General features: G+C 39.5%; 1 protein-coding gene across 1 annotated transcript; it reads left to right on the top strand.

Annotated features, from left to right (window-relative positions):
• Nucleotides 1-9,633: 9,633 nt before the first annotated feature.
• On the top strand, nucleotides 9,634-13,068 carry fam43b (family with sequence similarity 43 member B). The gene has a single exon (XM_044351926.1). The coding sequence runs from the start codon at nucleotides 10,911-10,913 to the stop codon at nucleotides 11,913-11,915; it is 1,005 nt and encodes a 334-aa protein (XP_044207861.1). The 5' UTR covers nucleotides 9,634-10,910; the 3' UTR covers nucleotides 11,916-13,068.
• Nucleotides 13,069-20,833: the final 7,765 nt, after the last annotated feature.

Genomic DNA, 20,833 nt, shown 5'->3' with positions numbered 1-20,833 from the left:
AGTGGTATTCTGCAGGTTATACAACGACAGTTTGCTCATTAAATAAGCAACAATGGATGAAAAGGTGGAATAAAAGAGAATCCACCATTTGCAGCAATTCATCAAGGTTTCCATCATGTCCTTGTCATTGTTACTGTGTGGGCGGCTGTAGCTCAGGAGGTAGATGAAAATGTTGAATTTGTACTTATTACTATGGTTATATGCACTTAATTTTGGCTAGATTTACTCATGTTAAGAAAAAGCTACAATAACTCCCCCTAAAATCACTATTTGTAATTCTTACATTTCTGTTCATGTGGTGGTTAAGGATTATACAACTGAGATGCATCATGTAAATAGGACAGCTTTAGAGGTACTGGTGGGTGTCTTTTTTTCACTTTAGAAGGAGTCGGGCTTCTTTCATCCTGCCTCTTGTCTTTATGCTAAGCTAAGCTAACCATGTCCTGCAGGCTCCGAGCTTAAAGCACAGACATGAGATGAAAACATCTTCTCATATGAACCTCGAGGAAAATATGCAAATACGCATATTTCCCAGAACTTTAAACTATTCCATTAAGAAGTTGCACATGTACTTTTTCATGTAGTCATATTTGCTCAATCTGCTTTGTCCACGTCTACCTCAGTTGATGATTTTTCTGCATTGCTGTACAGAATCGTCAATGCTGGGGGCACAATTGAACTAATGGAGATGCCAACATTTCTTCCTTTTAATGATGCACAAATTCAAAATGTGCATATAAAAGCAGGTGGTTGGAAACATACCTTGAAAAGCAGGCAGCGAATGTAAACCTTTTGAGAATTTTGAAGGAAGGAAGGTTGCCAAATGTAAAGGAATGAAATTTTATTTAATCATAGGTGTTTAAGAATAGGAATCAGTGGACGATCATTGCATTCACTTTAGGGCCTCTAAATTTTTGGCTGATGTCTCTGCCTTCAATTAAGTGCACAAAAACACTATAAAACACCGTAAGTCTACTTGTTTTGGAAAGGATTTGCCATTGAAATGTTTTATGTAAAGAGAAAATATAACTGGATTGTAAATTTTTACTTCCATCTTCTCTGAGCTATCCTTCAAAATTTTAGATGTTCAATAATGTAACAGGAATGGCTGCCACAGAAAAAAAACTCTTCTGGCAGAATCAGTCTGACATAATCAACCTGACATGTGAATGATTAGCCTACGAGACTTGCTTCCGATGGGAAAAGGTGCAACCTTGTTTTCAACCCCGGTAAAAGAACAGAAATGTCCTCGGGGCTTTTATTCAACATTAGTCACCTTGTTTTGTGGACAGAGTGTACCTTGCAGACCCAGTAACCCCTCTGCCCACGTAAACCTCCCACTGCCTTACTTTCTTTGTGTCTGTCACATAATGACTTCCGTTCAAATGTCTGCCTCACACGCATTCACGTGTACTTCAAACAGACAGAAATAGCGACAGCAGATGGAGGCAACAGCTTTATGGGAGGAGTACGAGAGGCGAGAAGAACATCATATGTGTCCTCTGAATCCTGTAGCGTCGAAAAAGGATGACAGTTGGAAATTGCTGACTGCTTGAGATAAGCCCAGACCCTTGTCTGCATGTGCAACATCCGAAAACACTCTTCCCTGTAGAGTCTATGCACTTACAGTACACAGTAAGAACCCAAACACACACCAGTCGCATACATTTAGTGTAATATTGTGTCAGATTTACCACACAGATGCTGAAATTACAAATTGTGTAAGCTCCTTTTTAAAATGCCAAAGTAATTCAGGGCAGACCAGAAGAAATTGTTATTATTATGCATGCATAGGATTAACTTTTCAAATGTCACATTTGATTATCTGGCTTCTTTCATATGAAGGAGCAGAGAAAGTTGGTTATAACTCTCCAGAAGTTTCTGCACACTCTTAACTTTTCGGTCATTCTGATCTGACTAATACCATTCTTGAGTATATATATATATATATATATATATATATATATATATATATATATATATATATATGGGCCTTTCAAACCTTCAATATCAAGTATGCATCAAAAAGTCTTTTAGGTAAAAAACTTCAAAAGCACATTATTTCATGTGAAATCCATTTGGAATAATTTGAAGATTTTTATTTCAGTTCTCATACCTCTTAGCTATATCCAAGCATGCAATCTGCTTACTGTCCCACTGAAAAGCATATTATTTGGTGCAAAGTCCCAGTTCCTGAAGATATTGAAATCAGCTGGCAGCTTGGAGGATTGTCTCTGAGGATTAACCAACAAGAGCAGAGGATGTATACTGAAGCTATCTGGCACAGACTTTATCATGATTTGTCATATTCTGTCTTTCAAAACTTGACATATTTATTTACATTTGACACATGATGAAACACTGAATACCAATCATACTGAATGTAGGGTAATCTGCTATTATCACATGAACTGTGTGAATAAGGGCTACTGCACAGAAAGTGTAGATTTCATGAAGCTTTGAATTTGAGCATAGATCCAAAATGTGCTTCTAAACAGCACACTCAGCTGTCTTGCTGAGAGTTAGATGAGAAGATTGATACCACCCTTATATCTGTCCATTTAATATGAAGCTGGAGCCAGGAGATGGTTACCGTAATTTAGCATAAAGGCTAACTGTAGCCCTGTTTCCAGCTTGCCTGGCTTTGTCCAAAAGCAACAAGCAACTGACGCAATTAGACGCATACTTGCCCAGGGTGATGTGAACTGATGCTAAAACACATCCATGCCAAATGATCCCAATCCAGCTGATGTTTTTGGCTGTTTGGGGCGAATAAACACAAACAGTCCAAATACGTGCAAATGAAGCTCATGAATTAACATGACTTCCTGGAGTCTCCACCGGGAGTCACAGCACCTGGCCATGAAATTTTCTTGCGCATAAACCCTGTTTAAACTACAAATTATACAGATTAAATTGTCGAGATATAACGTGTTAATTAGTGAGCTTTTTGAGGATTTTGTTACATTCAGACAGAACTGACAGAGTCTTTATGCTAAGCTAAGCTAACTGGCTCCTGGCTGTTGTTTCATATTTAACAAACAGATATGAGAGTGGTATCTAACTTTCAGCAAGAAAGTGATTATGTGTGTTCCCCAAAATGTTTTAATTATTTTTTTCCTTCAAGCGTTCCAAATCCAGATCCTGATCAAAAACTGCAGCTATGTATAATTCAATCTAACATGCTCTAATTGGGTCTCATTTTAATTTCTCTTAGCTAATTGGCTGTTATTTTTTCTTTGACCTTACATGCAAACTAATAAATCATTTACTGTAGAGCAGCACTCTCCCCGTGCCGAAGTATAAGAATAAATGAGAGGGAGTTGACCTGCTGGTCTCCCGCGACTGTATCGTTCTCCTGATTAAGGAAGGGAATGAGGCTCCTGTACCTAATGTCCTGCACTCTCCCTGTTCATTAAATTATGATTCAGTTGAACTGCATTATGTATTCGGTCAAGCCGATGGGAATCTATAGGATGGGAATGAGATGGTATTGATTTCCATCCCTTGAGGCTTATAATTCCTCTTTTTGTAAACAAAGAAATGACTTCAGCTCTTCAAAATCTTCATGACATTCCCTTATCATTTTTGTGAAACTAGTATCTTTTTTTTTGTGATTGGGTGTAGGCGTGTTATCTATAGCAGCAGTCTGATGTATGAGCACAGTAGCCCTTTCTGTCATCATTCCCTCTCTCTCGTTCTTTACTGTGTGCCGTGCTGCCTCGCTGCTGCCCTCACGTACAGCCATAAATCAGCCATTTGAGAGCTGGGACCCTCTCTGCCAGGCCCCTCTCATTGATTACACTGCACTGGGTAACTGTAGCGTGATGAAGAGAGAACCCAATTCAATTAGGCTGCCTTGCAAGACAGAAATATGTAGCATACGCTGCCCCGGTTAAAAGGATGTCTTAAAGAGCAACGGAAAGAAGCTAAGGAAAAGGGAGAAGAATTTGGGAGGTGAGAGTTGGGCGCCATTTAGATAAAAGTAATTGGATCGCTGTGATAACATTCTGCCCCCTGGGTTGCTTGTGTGAGTTGATAACGGATGTTCATGTTCAAGGGAAGGCGAGGGAGGGAGGAAGTTACAGCGAATGAGGATGAATCAGGAGTCAGAGGTGAGCTGGAAATGAGTTTGTAACTGTTTCCAAAACTGTTGCTCATCTGAAAACAATCTCTAGTGACGGTAAAGTCGGTCTGTCGGTTCACAACTTTGGTTCAGACTGAAATATCTCAACTATTACATGAACTTCCATAAAATTATTTACAGACATTTATGGTCAACAGAGGATAAATCCTAATAAGTTTGGTGATCCTCTGACTTTTTATCAAGCACCACCAGCAGGTACAGTGAAACATCTACTCGATGAATTGGTACAAAATTTTGTACAAACATTTATCATTCCAACAGTAGACAATGTCTCCTAATGACTTTGGTGATCCCATCATTTTTGCACAAACACCACCATGAGGTTGACATTTGTGCTTTTGAGTGCAATATCTCAACAACTATCGAGTGGATTGTCATAAAATTTGGTACAGAAATTCATGTCCCCTCACCATGTATCAAAACATAACTTAACTCTTCATATAGCACCATTTTGAGCTCAAAATATTAATTTGTCTAATACTTTTATGACCAAATACTGCAAAACTGATCAAAACTCATCAGCCGCAACTGCTTGTATAGTGCTAATTAGCAAACTTAGCAGCCTAACACTCTAAACTAAGACAGTGACGAGGGGAAATATACCTGCTAAACATCCACGTTTTAGCATTGTCATTGTCAGCATGTTAGCAGGCTGATGTTAGCATTAAACTCAAAGCAACACTATATTTAAGTATAGCCTCACAGAGCTGATAATATGGATGGAGATTTTTAGTCTTGTTTCATACCCCCCCCCCCCCCCCCCCCCCCCCCCTTCCTTTTTTACAGATGAGTTCATGATGAAGCACTGATGCATTTGCTGAGTGCTTTAAATTGACATTAGTTCCAATGGAAAAGGCTGATGAACACTTCACGAGATTGGACTGTATAATGAGTATGTTTTTACCATGCTAATTTAGGAACTGCTAGTTCTCCAACAGGATTAAACCTATTTATTTGTTGGTGATATGAACCGAAAACATAAGAAAGTGGTTTGAACTTTTTTAAAACTCTGTCCTAACATTCACTTTGAATCCAGAAAGATTTATTAAAATGCACCAAACTCTCCGTCTGAGAGAACAAATTCATAAAAAAATAATTTTGTTGATCTTCCTGATATTCCTCAGTCCTCACTGTTCACACCAACATACTCTTAATTGAATGCTTGCAGAGATAATTATATTGTATTGCTTTTTACGACAGCTCCAACATTTTGTTACACACACGTTGTTTCATACTTTCACATCCCTTTAAAGGGGTCAAATCACGCACATTTCCAGGTCTTTATTTTTATTCAGGGGCTCTACTGGACTACCTTTAAAAAAGTCCTTATTTATGCAGCCCCTCAGTTCAGCCTCTGTCTGAAACAGGCTGTTTTAGTTCCTGTCTCTTTTAAGTTTCATTTATACTCCCAATCGATGCCCACACGGACAGCTGCGGACACCATGGACGGGTAGTTAATGTGTTTATACTACCTCCTGGGGTCCGCTTGGAGGACGTGTTCCACACATGTGCAGTAGATCGATGTCTACAGGAACACAGCTTTGTGACTACGTGGATTGGTGCGGACAGGTCCACACGGACACAACAAATTGCAGGTATGCGGATGTCCGCACAGAGCCTACGCGCTCATCCTCTGATGACGAAATTTACGTCAAGTGGACCCTAGTGGACCCTCACCGACTCACGGATGCGGAAACTATAATTTCAGCTTAAGGCCCCCTCCTGAGGAGCGTCTCTGTTATAATTGACCAGCTCCCCCGAGGCTGCCGAGGCAGTTCTTTAAGCTATGTAAACAAACTATAGTATAAGAATTTCACTTCTTTTTCATGTTCTTACTTGAAATATAAACTTCTCAAATACAATGCAATGCGATGTTTGAGCCATAATCTAATAGACCATGGAAAGGACAGCTATTTGTAGGCATGCATGAACAATCTGACATTGTCATGAGGAGGATGTAGAGGTAACTTTTTAAATGAAGTGTTTAGAGCAGTTTGAAGCCTTGGATTTTGACTTGCAGGGAGCATTTTTACATTTGTTAACCTCAAGTTTTGTAACCATGTTTAACACAGAAATCCATTAATCCAACATTATAACAGTATACAATAACAGAAAATCACAAAACGCTTGATATGTCACCATTAAAGCTGAGATAGACACAGATTAAACTGACAGCCAGGAGATAAACGACTGGACACGTTACACGTAAGACTCGAGACATTTCCTAATTTCACTGAACAACCCTCTCATACAGGCTGATAACTCGAATGGCAGATAAGTCAACACTGAATACATGCATCCATCTCTGTAAAGGCCAAAACATGATGGATTTTTTCAATTTAGCATATCAGAATCTGCGTTAATCTTCTGTGGTTAGAGATGAGCTATCTCACATCACAGAGGTGATTTATGGGACCACAGCTGTTTGCATAAGGCCTCTCCATCACACTATCTTTGGAGACTTGAGAAGATGCTGGCTCATCCTAGACCATATCATGGTCCCATTTTTTATTCACTCCAACTAGACTATAAGCAAAAGTCACTTCATCATTTTTTTACAGGGTAGCATCTCTTTTATGGCTACTGCCCAGACTATTCCCAAAGCATTTTATCAGATTTAACCATTTCCAAACAATCTTTGGTTTGGCCACATAAACTCTGGCTATGTGCGTGGTTTACTAAGAAGCCCTTTTCAGTGTGCATCCTGAGCCATCGAGAACAATTGAGATTTTAAATATATAGGAAGAGTAACAGAAAAGAAATGCAAAATAGTTCTGCACCCAGATTTGCTCTCTCCCTTAATAATAATTGGAATAAATCATATCTGCATATGAGATAGTGCCTCCAAAGCGATTCAATTTATTTTCCTATTCATGCTTTTCTTTCATTCACAGCACACATCAGGGCCAAAAAAAGAAAAAAAAAACAGACATTTACTCTTCAGTGTTGCCACAGTAACTAACTTCCATTTCTCTCTAGTCATTTCCTCGGTAGAGAACTTCATCCACCATCTACACATGACAATTCAGTACATGCTGCCCGGCAGCCTCGGTAGGAGACACATATGATACTTATTTTGATTCATTGCAGCATAATTCTCCACTGAAAGAGCAGCCGCCTTTTATCTGCCCTCGTTATAAGGTGTCGGCCAGTCACGTAGACAAAAAAAGTAATATATATATACGAAAGATGTTCACTGATGTTCTCTTAGTCGTGCTCCAGAGCACATTGCACTGTAGATTTTCAACCAAGTCTCCTAGAAATTACTTTTATATTGCCTACTTCTAATTTGTTATGTTTTTAGGGAAATGTAATGCAGTCCAGTTTTTTAACAACATAATGATGGATTGTCTTAAAGAACATATTGCAAAATGTTCATTGACAATGTATTTGATTTGTTTTCCTACATACAACATCTGCTCATAAATCTGGTAGAAGTACAGTAACTAAAGCATGTAGCATACATAAAGCTTTTTTCTGGTTATGTTTAACCCAGGTGGTAATTACTGTGGTTTGAAATGTGGAAGTACTGTAAAGTGCAATGCCACTGAAGGCCACTGGATGCTGAATCATAATAATTATAGTCATAGTCTTTTGACTAAAATGCCATTTAGCTTTAGTCATATTTTAGTCATCTGAATTGTGTAGTTTAAGTCTAGTTTTAGTTGAATAAATATCATAATCATGATTTAGTTGACCAAAATCTAACAGGTTTAGTTAAATTAAATGCATCAATTAAACTTTTCTCTAGAATTTCCAGTTAATTTTCTGCATGTAAACAGATTTGCTCTACAAACTCGTTATAGACTCCCGGAGGAAACATCTGTTTTCATGTTATTATGGAACGATATTAAGGTTTTAATTTGCAGTATAGAGACAGTTTTAACTGTTATGCTATGAAACATGCATTTATTTGTCTCAAAATCAAAAACATATAAAATTAAGTCTCATATAAAAGAATCAAGAATATGGCCTTGCTTTTTGCAAAAGACCATCTCAGACAATAACGAAATAACGCCAATGAGCATTAGGCCTACTCTCCCTGAGTAATTAGATATACTCTACTGTCTCTGTCATTAGAACAAAGTCTTCAGTCTTCAGTCGTGACCAGTAATCCTGTTCGCTCAATCCATTATCTATGCCCTCCTCCTTTCTATGTTGTTCTTTAGAGTCACTTTTGTACTTAAAAGCACTTAGAAGAGCTGTTGAAATATTCTGCTGGGATGCACTAGCTTTATTTGCAATCAGTGGCCCATTCTTGTCATCGGAGGTCTTCTGTCTAATTTTTCTCTCTTTCACCGCCTAACCTCCCCTCCCTTCTCTCACTCATACACAAGCACACATGACTCCAAGTTGTCTCTATTCTACCTCCCCTCCTTCATATGTCTGATATTAAGTAACATTAACATGAACATTAAATTTAACAAACATTTTTTTGATGCATCAGTGTGGTACTGAAAGCTCAACGTAAACATTTCTTCAGATGTGCATTCATCTGTTTGTTACATATTTGTTTCAATTTGAGGACATTGAAACTTTATTATCTTTAGCGTGTCAATCAATACTTTAATTTATTATCTAAGATTAGCAACTCTGGGTCATTCACTTCTCTTATCAGTAAAGGACAGCAGTGGTTTCTTTTAGCTTTTATTGTATTACAAGTTTAGTGAAAACACACCAGCTCGGGTTAGCTGATAAAATAACGTTAGCTTGAAAAAAAAACATAAAAGTGCACTTACCTTTAAATGAATTTTGGGATGACTTTTCTGCAAATGTTGCTTCAATTTTGTTGTTTTTAATTTATTCATATGACTGATCTCTTCCCAACTCGTCTCTCCTTAACATTTTCATCCAGATTTTTATTTGTTGACGAAAGTGTCATTAGATTTTGTCATCATAAATTAGTTTTTATTTAGTTATCGTCTCATTTTGAAAAAATGTTGTTGACGAAAACTATGAGCAAATTATTCGTCAATGAAATGAACACTGGCTCCAATTGACTCCCATTGAAAATGTGACAACTTCTCTCTAGAAATATTAAGTCAATAATTGTTTTCTATGAGTCATTATGGTCTCAATCACTGAATTCAGGCCCTGTTAAAGGTGTGCTGGTGATCATTTTGGAAATTATTGCACCGTTAATAAGATTTTAAGACTAATAGTAGCGTTGATGTCTGCAGTGTGGGCATTGATTGACAGCTGTGATTGACAGTTGGTTCACCTGCTGCTCTCCCTGGCTCTGAGTCCGACTATTGACGCAATATTTCAGTAAGTTTAATCTTGATTATGATGCCTGCCCTTTTAGTGCAATTTAGCTAAAGTAGCTAACAAGCCCAAATGTGCACAGCTTAGTGTTCCCAGTAAGCTAGCAGTCACTTCAGTCTCGAGTAGCGGGGCATGTTTCCAGAGTATGAAAGGCAACATCCTGCACTCCTTATTTGGAAGATCCTGGCTCCAAACAGAAAAGCTGCAACTCTCGGCTTCAAACCGGCTCCAATACAAACCAATGGGTGACATTACATCTTGCTATATCTTTATTAACAGTCTATGGTTCAACCTGTTTATCTTGGTTAAATCTTGGTTAAATATGAAACAAGAGTCTAGAGCTATACTAGTGGCTAAATGTTAATGCTAGCATGCTTATATGCTCACCATCACAACGAGTTACATGACTTTAGTAAAAAATTAGAAGTGTGTAGAATACATTTTCTGTTACAAATACACTGGGACTCCTTATTTCAAATGCATATTTTATGTTTTATCCTCTGAATCTCTTTAGCTGTAACTTGCTCTTTGAGTTTCTCTTGAATTATTGAATAATGTCATCCATCTCTAATGGAAGTCCAATCTGTAATTATTCTGACCACATATTCCAAGTATTTTCATCACATATATATTTCAAGAAATTGTGCCACATATGTAAATTCTTCCTTTTTTGTCTTTCACAAGTGAAATTACTGGTGTAAACAAACCTCTTAGAGCATTAGAGAAAACAGTAGAGACTTGGATTTTGCTTGTTATCCAGTGTTATCCAATCCAATCAAGCAAATTTACAGTAATACCAGGTTTTGAGCTTGTGTTTTGGCTTTTAACAGTAGAGCCCAGCATCACATGTTGTGTTAACTTCTTTAAAGATGAAGACAATTTGTAAATTCACAGTGAAGACCAATATGTTTAATCCGTAAAAGTATCACTACTAACAAGATCATTTTATGGACATTTAAACGTTGCAGTAAACAAGAAGACTTAATTAAATTCTGTGGACTTCACTGACTTTTACCAGAATTTACAAGTAGTCACATAAGCCCCCTGACAGAGAATGACGGGGCGATGTACCCTCTTCCTCAGATTTACCAGAAACATCAATACAGTGATACATCAGTGCAAAGCTGGACGGATAAATAATGCTTTGGTAGGGAGCCATTTGGAAGCAAAACAACGAAGCAGGGAGGGGGTTGAGGGTGCTTGAACACTGGGCTAAGGCTCCTGCACTGATCAACGCTGCATGGTGCAGACAGCAGAGGAGAAAGAGGAGTAGGAGGAGGAGGAGGAGGAGGAGGAGAGGAAGGAGGAGCGAGCAGGGGAACAGACAGGCTGAGGCTCGCAGCCCTCAGTCTCTCTTCTGTGCTTCACAAAGCAGCTTCTCTCCTCTGTTCTTCCTCTCACTCTCGTACGCACACCGGCTCTCCTACTCTTCTTGCCTGAGCTGACGAGAGCAAACGCAGCGGCAGAGGGGCTCACTCGCTCCAACTCCTCTCGTACCATGTTGCCCTGGAGAAGGAATAAGTTTGTTCTGGTGGAGGACGAGGCCAAGAGTAAACCCAAGAGCCTGGGGACGGGGCTGACCTACCAATCCATTCTCTCCTCCCTGCTGCGCTCCTGTCCTGACTTGCTGCCCGACTGCCCCTTCGACTGGGTGGGCAGCATCTTTCATACCAAACGGCAGAAGGTGGAACTGAACAAAGAGGAGCCTGTTTACAACGTGCGCTACCTGGGAAGTGTGGTCACCATCACGGCTAAGGGAGACGGCTGCACCCAGGAGGCAGTGGCCAAGATCTGGGCGAGGAGCAACTATGGGGAAGAGAGTGTCAAGATGAGGTTAACAGTGGGACCACAAGGGATCCGGATGAGTGCTGACAAATCCGGGAAAAAGAAACCCATCCATCTTTACTCTCTGAACAGAATCACCTACTGCAGTGCTGACCCTTGCCGGCCCAAAATACTGGCCTGGATCTACAGACACCAGGTCAAGAACATGGCGGTGGTGCTTCGGTGTCATGCCGTCCTAGTTAGCAAATCGGAAAAGGCCCAGGCCATCGCCCACAGCCTCTACCAGAATGCAACCTCTGCCTTCAGCGAGTTCAAACGGCTGAAGCGTCAGAGTGACTTCCGGCACTGCCAGCAGCAGCTGCTGGGTGAGGAAGCAGTGCCCCTGATGCCCCTGAGGAGGCTGCTGAACGGGCAGTGCCACTATAGACCGCCTGCCGACAACACCGGGTGTGCAACCCGCCTCTGCTCTATCACAGAGGAAGAGGAGGAGGATGATGAGGACAGCAAAGATGAGAAGGCAGCCGGAGAGGAGGAGGAGGAGGAGGAGGATGTGGAGGAGCAGCATGAAAAACAGAAGGTTTTAACAACAAACACTGACCCAACTCAGTTATTATCAGAGTTGGACCTCGGGGATATTGCCAGACTGGAGCAGTGCCAAATCAACTTCGTCAGTGACAGCAACAACAACACATTTACGTTTATAACCTCTCTGGTGTGACTATTACGCAGTTAAAAGAATGCGACTCTGCAAAAACACTACAGTAAAACATTCCTCTCTTTGCCCTTCACTGGTACCCCACTCAGGCTCCCTCCTTCCCCATCCATGTAATGTGAAGTGTTTACCAGAAACTTCTCCCACTGCCGGGTGGTAGAGAGAAGACAGACGATCGTTGTGTGGGAGTAAATTTCTATTCTGGCCAGATGGCTCAGATGCTGGTTTGCCAGATTGACTGTAGCAGTTTGGAAAACTGTGCACGTGTTTACAAAGAGGGCTGGTTATGCACAGACTAACGATAGCACAATGACGAACGAGGACAATGGTTTCAGAAAACACCAGAGCGCTGACGCTGAGATCACTGACATGCAGGTCACATATTGATCACAGCACCAACTAGGATGTGTTTATTAGTCCTCTATGTCTTATTTTTGTGAGTATAATTAATGCAGTGTTTGCCAGCAGGGACATTTTTCGGATTGACTTGTAATATTTTTTTAAGGGAGGCTCTTTGTAAATTTGTGTAATTTTTCTAATATGACAATCCTCACTAATGTTGTTCACAGACTGACCTTTCTGAATGCTTACAATCGCGAAGAAGTTTATTACTGTTTTACTAATGATCACGGCCGACTAATGAATAAGGCTATAATTTAGGAAGCAAGCCATTGAGTTGACATGTTTATTGCTGCCATTTGTTACAGTCCTTATCATTTATGCATGACATGTCAGCAGTAACCTTTCATGCTGAGCTTTTGTCTTTTTTTTCATGTGACATCTTTGATCCTTCAGCTTTTAAAATGAACACTGTGATAAATGTGTGACCAGGGACAAATACACAGCTGTTCATGCAGCAATGTCTGATTTATGTAATGCATTTTTTTGTCATCTGGTTTTCCAGAACAACAAAAAAAAAACAACCTGATCTCAATTTCCCATAGCTGTGCTCTGTTTCTTTTTTTTTTTTTAGCAAAGTTTTGCAAATGCTTTTCCACATCAGCCTGTGCAAAAACACAGATGGACCCTCACAATTTAACACAAAATGACTTAAGCTAATTTTTTTGTTGATGATATCTGTGCCGATGTCTAAAGATACATTGTGATTATTATTGGATGAAGCGATTTAAATATTTATTTTCAAAATATGATGAATAAAAATCACCCTCACTTGGGTTTCCTTCTTGAATCTCAGAGGGAAGGTATTTCTAGATACTATCAAAGAGAGTATTCAAATGACTACAACAACTCTGCGTACCACTAGTGTGCATTTGCATGTTTCAGATGTGAAAATATGTGTAACCTACACTTCAAAGAAAAAAAAACACGACATATTTACACCAGCATAATCTGCTTCCTTTCCCCACAAGGAAAGACAGACAATATCAACTTTAAATTGGCAGTCACTCTCAGTAGATGTTAATGTGGTTTGATTTGAATTCCTGCAGGCCTTGTGCTGACGTCCCAACCCTTTTACTCTGAGGGGAGCAATTAATCAGCGGATTGAATTATTCGGGAAATGAACATAAAGCACCTGCCTGGGCAGGACTGCTGTCAGGCTCTGACAAAACCGAGTGATCCAAAACGGGGACCAGGAAGTTGACTCACCCATCAACCATTTTACTGCTAACATCAGCCATTTTAGTGATGACGGAGTCTTTAAGCTGCTTTACTGGAATCACACATCAGCAAGTGAAAACAATGAAATATTTAGCACGTTGTGGGTTTTTTTTTTTTCAATGGGGCAGTTTACAGTCTTCAACATCTTTGAACAACAATGAATTAATCTTTTATTGACCACCATTATATCATCACAATATTACACCGCAGTGCTATAAATATATTAATGCTCCGTGAAATTATTTATGTTGATACTGTTCATACATTCCCTTTAATTGTCTTACGTAACAACATCAAAAGCTTTGTTTGATTTGACAGTACAGAGTCCATATTAGGAGTTCTGCTTTTGAAGAGGGATAGGTGCTGCTCTGTTGACGTTTCAAAAAACAAATTACTTTGGTTTGAATTACTGAGATGGATTGTTCTGAAGGGATTCTTTCAGCTGGAGCCTTTGAGATCAATATTTATCTTTTCCTCAAATAAAGTACCACTGAGGAAGAACAGGATCTAATGTCAGAAGACAGATAATAAAGGATTCCCGTGTCCTTGTCATAGCTGTCAAATCCACTCAAAGGAAGGATGACTGCAAGATCTGAAGAGAAACCCTTTGTGATTATATTGCTTCGTTACATTTTTCCCCTGCGTTTTAATCTTCAGCCAGTTCGATAGGCTCCTGCTCTGCATAGATAAACAGTCACACAATGTGATAAAGTCACACTGTTTGCACTGTAATGCTTTGTGTCTGACATGCTGCCAACGCCACGTTAATATGGAGTGGTTAGCAGAGGAGCCACAGTGCTTTTATGTAAACATTATTCCTGTCAGGCAAGCAGAAAAGAGGGAGCAGATGGCAATAGCAAGGTGCACGCTGGGCTACATCACCGTCATCATCCAGAATAACAAGGGCTCGAGCCCGTGATCACAAGCTTGTTTTGTTTTGTCACGTCGTCAGCTTCGGGGGACGCTTTAAGAGGAACACCGAATCTAATCAAACACAGCGCTGACAGACACTGGCCTGTCAAGTGTCAAATATGAGTGCTGTGCCATTTGACAGCGGGGCGTCTTCGGAGCCCCCTAAGAAAGCCGCTTCTGTCTGCACACAGCTGTTCAAAGGCTTTCTTGTCCCTACGCAGCTTCTGTGTAGCAAACAGAGGGATCGAGGTGAGTGACAGCACCACAGGCCGGCTTGTCTCCATCACGACGAGGAGGAGCGGAGGAACAAAATGTTGTGTCCCAGAGCAGCTGGCAGCAGGTGGCAGTCCGTTTAGTTCCAGTGAGAATTGTACAACAACAACAAGAGAAAGAAGCTTTCTTTGTGAAGATGGCAAAGGGGAAGAACAGTCCATGCAGGGAAAAGGAGAATAAATGAGACATTGTAGAAACGTGGTTATCTGTGTGTTTGAGTATGTTAATGCTGCTGACTGCACAGAGATTTTATTCCACATATTACCTACCTCATTGCTTGCATCATTTGATGATCCTATCCTGTTACAGTCGAAGGAGAAAACTTGAGCTACAAGTTCAAATGATCAGACTATCAAAGCTAACAAGCAGCATTTTCCATCTCATGCATATCTTATAGGGTCTTCTGAGAAAAGAGTCGCACACCTGGCAATTTGCAAATGAGATGCTGTATGTTTTGCTGCTCAGCAACACTGTCAAAATAACACCGAGGCAGAAGATGCTCTCCCTGTTGGTGCAAACAACCAAACTGCAAAGCAATGCACATTCATGATTTTTTTCTTTGTTTTTCATTTGACTGAAATACTTTCTGTTGAATATTATACAGCACAGCTTCTCCACATGCTCTGAAAGTGAGTGAGAGCTCATTAGAATAAGTTGTCAAATAATCTCCTGGGGCCACAACTGAGCTGTTGAGTGTAAACTGAAGCCCAGACTGCAGAAAAAAAAAACAACAAAAAAAAAACCTTGAGTGCCAGTGAGCATAACTATACAGCTAACTAATTCATGAGAATCAGGGATTAGTTACTGCCATCAAATGTTTATCCTTTTATCTTGTAAAAACATAATAAGAAATGCCAAAATTGTCAGGGAAGAAGTCTGAGAAGAAAAATCACGCCTCAGGAAATGTAATTTTGCTTAATAATGCTGTTCATAAAAGTGAATAACATCTCTGTCGTCTCTTTTCTCCTTGGAACAGTGCATGTTTTTTGTAGCAAGGCAAAAGACTGCAGCTAAATTTATGGTGGTGAAACGACTGAATCTTGCAGTCTTGAATAGTGTTTCAGTCAGCTTTACTGCTCATCCCTGCACACTTTTTAGCTGCTGGGTTTATTGAAAATGAGCAACAGAAGATATTCCCTGCTCTTCTCACCGCTATTCCACTATTAACCCTATTTAAATTACTCTTTGCAAAATTGGAAAAAGTCTCTTTAAAGGTTATTTGTAATGATGTTACAGAAACTGGAACACATAATTTCGTAAAGCCTACATGAGGAAATTTAATAGCCCTGTCATCCACCACCTGATGTCTTTCTACCACAGGCTACAGAGCCGGGGGATTGCAGAAGGTTACACGTATCTGTCGTCCCCTGACGTCACCAGAAAGCCATTACACAGACTAATTATAAAATCAATAACCTGAGAGCACACGTTTGTGATTTCAAAGTGTTCTTTTATGGCACCCGGTTGGAGCTCATGTCCTTGTGGGGGTCTGTTTAAATTGTTTTGTGGTTGTTGTGCTTGTGCGTCAGCTGCTTCGCTGATTGAAATGGTGAGATCCGGTTACACGCCGCATCAACCTTGTCTGATACCTGTGATGTATGCTGAGCCTGACTGCTGTAATTGCATTCTGACATCACCGGTGTTGACAGCAAAACACAAGTTTGGATCTAAAGAGTAGAATATGAAGAGAAGACTATACATATCCAATGGTGTTGTGGTGTTTTGGTAGGTTGGTATCTATAAAATAAACTCCAGCTTGACCAACTACAACAATAAAAATCCCACTTACACATTAATGCATCAGTAATCCAATAATATATTATATTAAAGTGATTTTTTGGAAATGTATGAGTTATACTTTAAGTACATTTTGCTAATAATACTTATGTTGCTGTAATTACAATGCAAACACCCCTGTGGTGCTGTGATTAACGTCATTAACTAACATTTATGTTTGTCTTTAGAGATACTGACAGTTTTTGCTTGTTAACACACTTTAATAATGTGCATTGATGTGTTTGCGTCATATATGTAGTTGTGTGCACCTGATAAGCTAGCTACCAGTGTTTTAAGTGGCCACTCATCATTTCATACCCTTCCATGAAGCTCAGGGGTTATAGAACGACAGCAGAGTTTGTCCTTAAGGCTGCACTTCTCTCCAGGTTTGGTAGTGTTTTATAGTTAGTTTATTACGTTGCCAGGCCTCCTGGCTTGAAAATGGAAAAATGTTGCTTGTTCTCTGGCTAAAGTCAAGCAACACAAATCTCTTGTGTGCAGTAAACAGCACAGATTACATAAAACACTGTGAAATGATTGGCTGCAGCCTTGCTCAGCAAAATGTGCAGTGATACGTATCTGTAGCTATTTTTAGGTGGGTGTACAGTAAATTCCCCTGTTCATAGGGAAAGTTTCTCTCATCTTAAGTCTGAGTTAAAGACATGTACCTATGAGCATGAATGGTGACATCACAAATAGTTTGGAGACAATTGTGGTCAAATATGCAACTTAAACAAGTGTGATGTGGAAACTTGAAGCCTCCAATAAACATACAGTTAGAATGGACTTTACAGTGAAGTACGAGACATCTTGTATCCAGCAGTTAAACTTTTGAAATGAACAATATTTGCATATTCATAGATTCTGGATTTTTTTAATGACAGAGAGAGAGGAGATGCCATCTTAAGGATTTTAACAAGGTAATTGATATTTTAAAAATTACATATCAGACACAAATTATTATTCAAAGAAGAGTATTTTTATGTATCTTAAAGCATGCCTAGAGGGGACCTTTAAAGGACCAGTGTGTAATATTTAGGGGGATCCATAGGCAGAAATGGAATATAATATTCATTAAGTACATTTTAATTAGTGTATAATCATCTGAAAATAAGAATCATTGTTTTCATTATCGTAAAATGAGCCTTTTATATCTACATAGAGAGCGGGTCCTCTTCCACATAGGCCGACATGTTGCACCACCATGTTTCTAACCCAGAACAGACAAACCAAGCACATAAACTTGGATTAAATAAACAATATATGATGCAAGTTTTTGTGAGCTTTAGAGCTGCTGGTAGATAGATTTTTTAACCTTTGGACAGAGCCAGGCTAGCTGTTTCCCCATGCTTCCAGTCTTTATGCCAAACTAAGCTAATCTAACTGTATCCTGGCTGCTTTGGGCGTGAGAGTGATATTGATCTTCTAATCTAACTCTCAGCATGAAAGCAAATAAGTTCCCAAAATGTCAAACAATTCCTTTAACAAACATGATAACCAAGTGTAATATGAGATTAGCGTCAGATTAGATCAAGTCTTTCAAATAGAGCGAGGTGTTCTCGAATTTCTCATGTCCTTCTTTTCACCTTCTCCTTCTACTTGTAATGCAGCGATCTCACATTCATGACATCCACTGGGTTGCAACAAAGATAATCCACCATCCAGATGTCTTTTTTTTTGTCTTTGTCTTTTAAACCTTTGCTGCTTGCTGCAGCCACAGAGATGAATAACATTACAGTCATGCCATTTGCCTTCCCGCTAAAGGCTCCATATATTTAGCTCGTACAAAACAGCAAGGGGCAACATGAAAGTAATTGGCTGCAATTATCATCACATTTGCAGCTATTTGCAGTAATGCGGAGGTGTACTTGTCATTATACCTGTGCCTCTCTGGGTTCATTCTGATGCTGCATTTGTAGCTCTTTGATGTCTTAGTAGAAGGCATGACTAAATATCATGACCAAACAGAAGCACTTTGGAGAAAGTTGTTTGAAGGAGAAGAAAACAAGGCTCCATCAAAAAGGGAAAAAAAAAAAAATCCCTATTTACCCCTAAAGCATTTTGTAGGACAGCGAAGAGGCAATCAGTCCAGCATCCGTTTGTTATAAAGTCATAAAAGAAACTGGGCCAAGACACACACATACACACATGCAAAGCTGGGGGCATTTCATTTAGATAGATAGTCTTTGAGGATAAGATAAGCCTTTTTTTTCCTCTCTTTGATGAGCTACACAGAGTGGCAGGTGGATAAAAGGGGCAGCAGAGTGGGTGGACTTGGCTGGCATGTGAGTAGGTTGGCACATGCCACAGAAAAGGCTGTGAATGGACCTGAGCCATGACCACAGTACCTGAATAAACAGGGATGCACAAAAACAAACAGGCGGGACCTCTGCAGCCTTTTAGAGGGGACACACCAGGGTACATTTCTAGCTTTTGGCATCACTTTATGCACTAACGACCACATTGAGTGTCAGTTATTAATGGTTGACTTAAATCTTACCTTTACTAAATTACATTTTAACGTATTCATCACATACAGTACAGATGACGTCAGAGAAAAGAAAAATAAAAATTTACTGTATACAGAACATTTCACAATTGCAGACTCCCCATGTCTATGAGTAGGTGTAACATCAAGTCTGTGATATTGCATCAGGACCTTTATTATATCACAAATACATCGATGTAGGAGTACACCGCAAAGGATCCAAGGCAACAAAATAAATATAACTAAAGCAATATCAACAATCAACAATAAATAAATGAAATCCAATAATCATAATATAATTTAAAAATGTATAAATTCATGGAGCTCACAACAGAAAAATGTAAAAATGTCTTTTAATGAATGACGTTAGCAATGTCACCGCTTCCTGTTTCCAACCGCGAGGCGTTTAAAAACTGTAACATGGTGTTTACTCTTGCCGACGAAGGTTTCCTAACTTTAAGGAAGTACTGACCATGTTTAAAGTGGTCTGTTAACCTAAATCATGATTTCCCTAACCAGACCTTAACCACAGCGCTGTCACACCATAAAACATCATTATTTTTTAACAGTGATTTGTAATGGTTTTGGAAAGCGGCATATTACGCTCCTATGGGTCGTTCTAGAGCACAGGTACAATCGCTCTATGTGGTTGTGTCATTATGAGGATGTGTTACCTCAAATATTGTTCAGAAATTGTTTAATGAGATGCATGACTAGAACATATGGCCCATTTATACTGATGATTGATGACACAGGACAGTTGGCGGGAGAATCAGAATACATTTTCTCAAGTAAAACAGAGACAGAGAGCAACTTTGATCTGTAGCAAGCTATCAACGGCGTTGTCGGTCTGTTGGTCCACCACTTCTGTCCAGACTGAAATATCTCCACAACTATTAGGATTGTATGTCAGGGTTATGACACCACTTGGGATCTCATTATTGATCCCATTCACTCCTTATCTAGTTGCATTCATCAAAGTTAAAGCAGCTATAATTATCTATTTTTTTATAATGATAGTATGTAAATCATAAAATGATAAGAGGTGTTGCATTATCAGAAACTCTGCAGTTTCACTCGACTTTACGGAGCTTTATAGTGCATTTCAGCTCATTGTTTAGCTGCCCGGCTGCTTTACTGTTTTGGTTCACTCTCAGTGCTCTCACAGTGCTGCTTTCAGCCACAGCTGGCAGCTGTTTTTAGAGAAAAAGCTTTAAAAACTGACTACCTGTTCAGCACCAAATGGCAAAGAAACACAATTAGCGCCAAGCGGGTGAACATAGTGGAGCATTTAGCAGCTGAAGAGCCAGATATTTCCCTCAGGAGTTGATACAGACCAAAAACAGAGCTAAAGGAGAGTGAATATTGACGAGATGGACAGAAACACGACTCCAAATGAATGATAATGATGCTCTGTAACTGCTGGATGTGTAAATAAGCAATTGTTAACTTAAGAGGTGATAACATGTCAGTGTTGTGTCCACTATTTGTTTCCACTGTCCAGTTAAAGCAGGTTAAAATAAAGCTAAACCTCCTGATGGTCTTGAACTCTTGAGGCTTGTTTTACAAATCCCTGTTTTATTCCAACCTAAATTAAATGAAACACTTACAGAATAATACAGATATTTAATAACAAAATAATACATATATTTAATAACACCTACTCATGAAGGGAATTAGGAATTTTCTATTTTTCTTGGGATATTTCATCAGCCTAATGTTTCCCCAACCACAGATATTGCGTTCCAATTGGATTACCCCATCTGGCGATTTACATGCATGACAAATTCCTCTTGCTCTCGCAGACAGTGCCCGTGTTCATTTGGGATCAGCAGGAAGTCATTATAAAACCTGC

The sequence above is a fragment of the Thunnus albacares genome, chromosome 5, assembly GCF_914725855.1.
Source record: "Thunnus albacares chromosome 5, fThuAlb1.1, whole genome shotgun sequence".
Lineage (NCBI taxonomy): Eukaryota > Metazoa > Chordata > Actinopteri > Scombriformes > Scombridae > Thunnus > Thunnus albacares.
Note: the sequence above shows the minus strand (reverse complement) of the source record. Positions and strands in the feature narration are given on the sequence as shown.

Coding starts and splice junctions, on each gene's coding strand:
- fam43b (XM_044351926.1), top strand. CDS start 10,911: ATGTTGCCCTGGAGAAGGAATAAGTTTGTTCTGGTGGAGGACGAGGCC.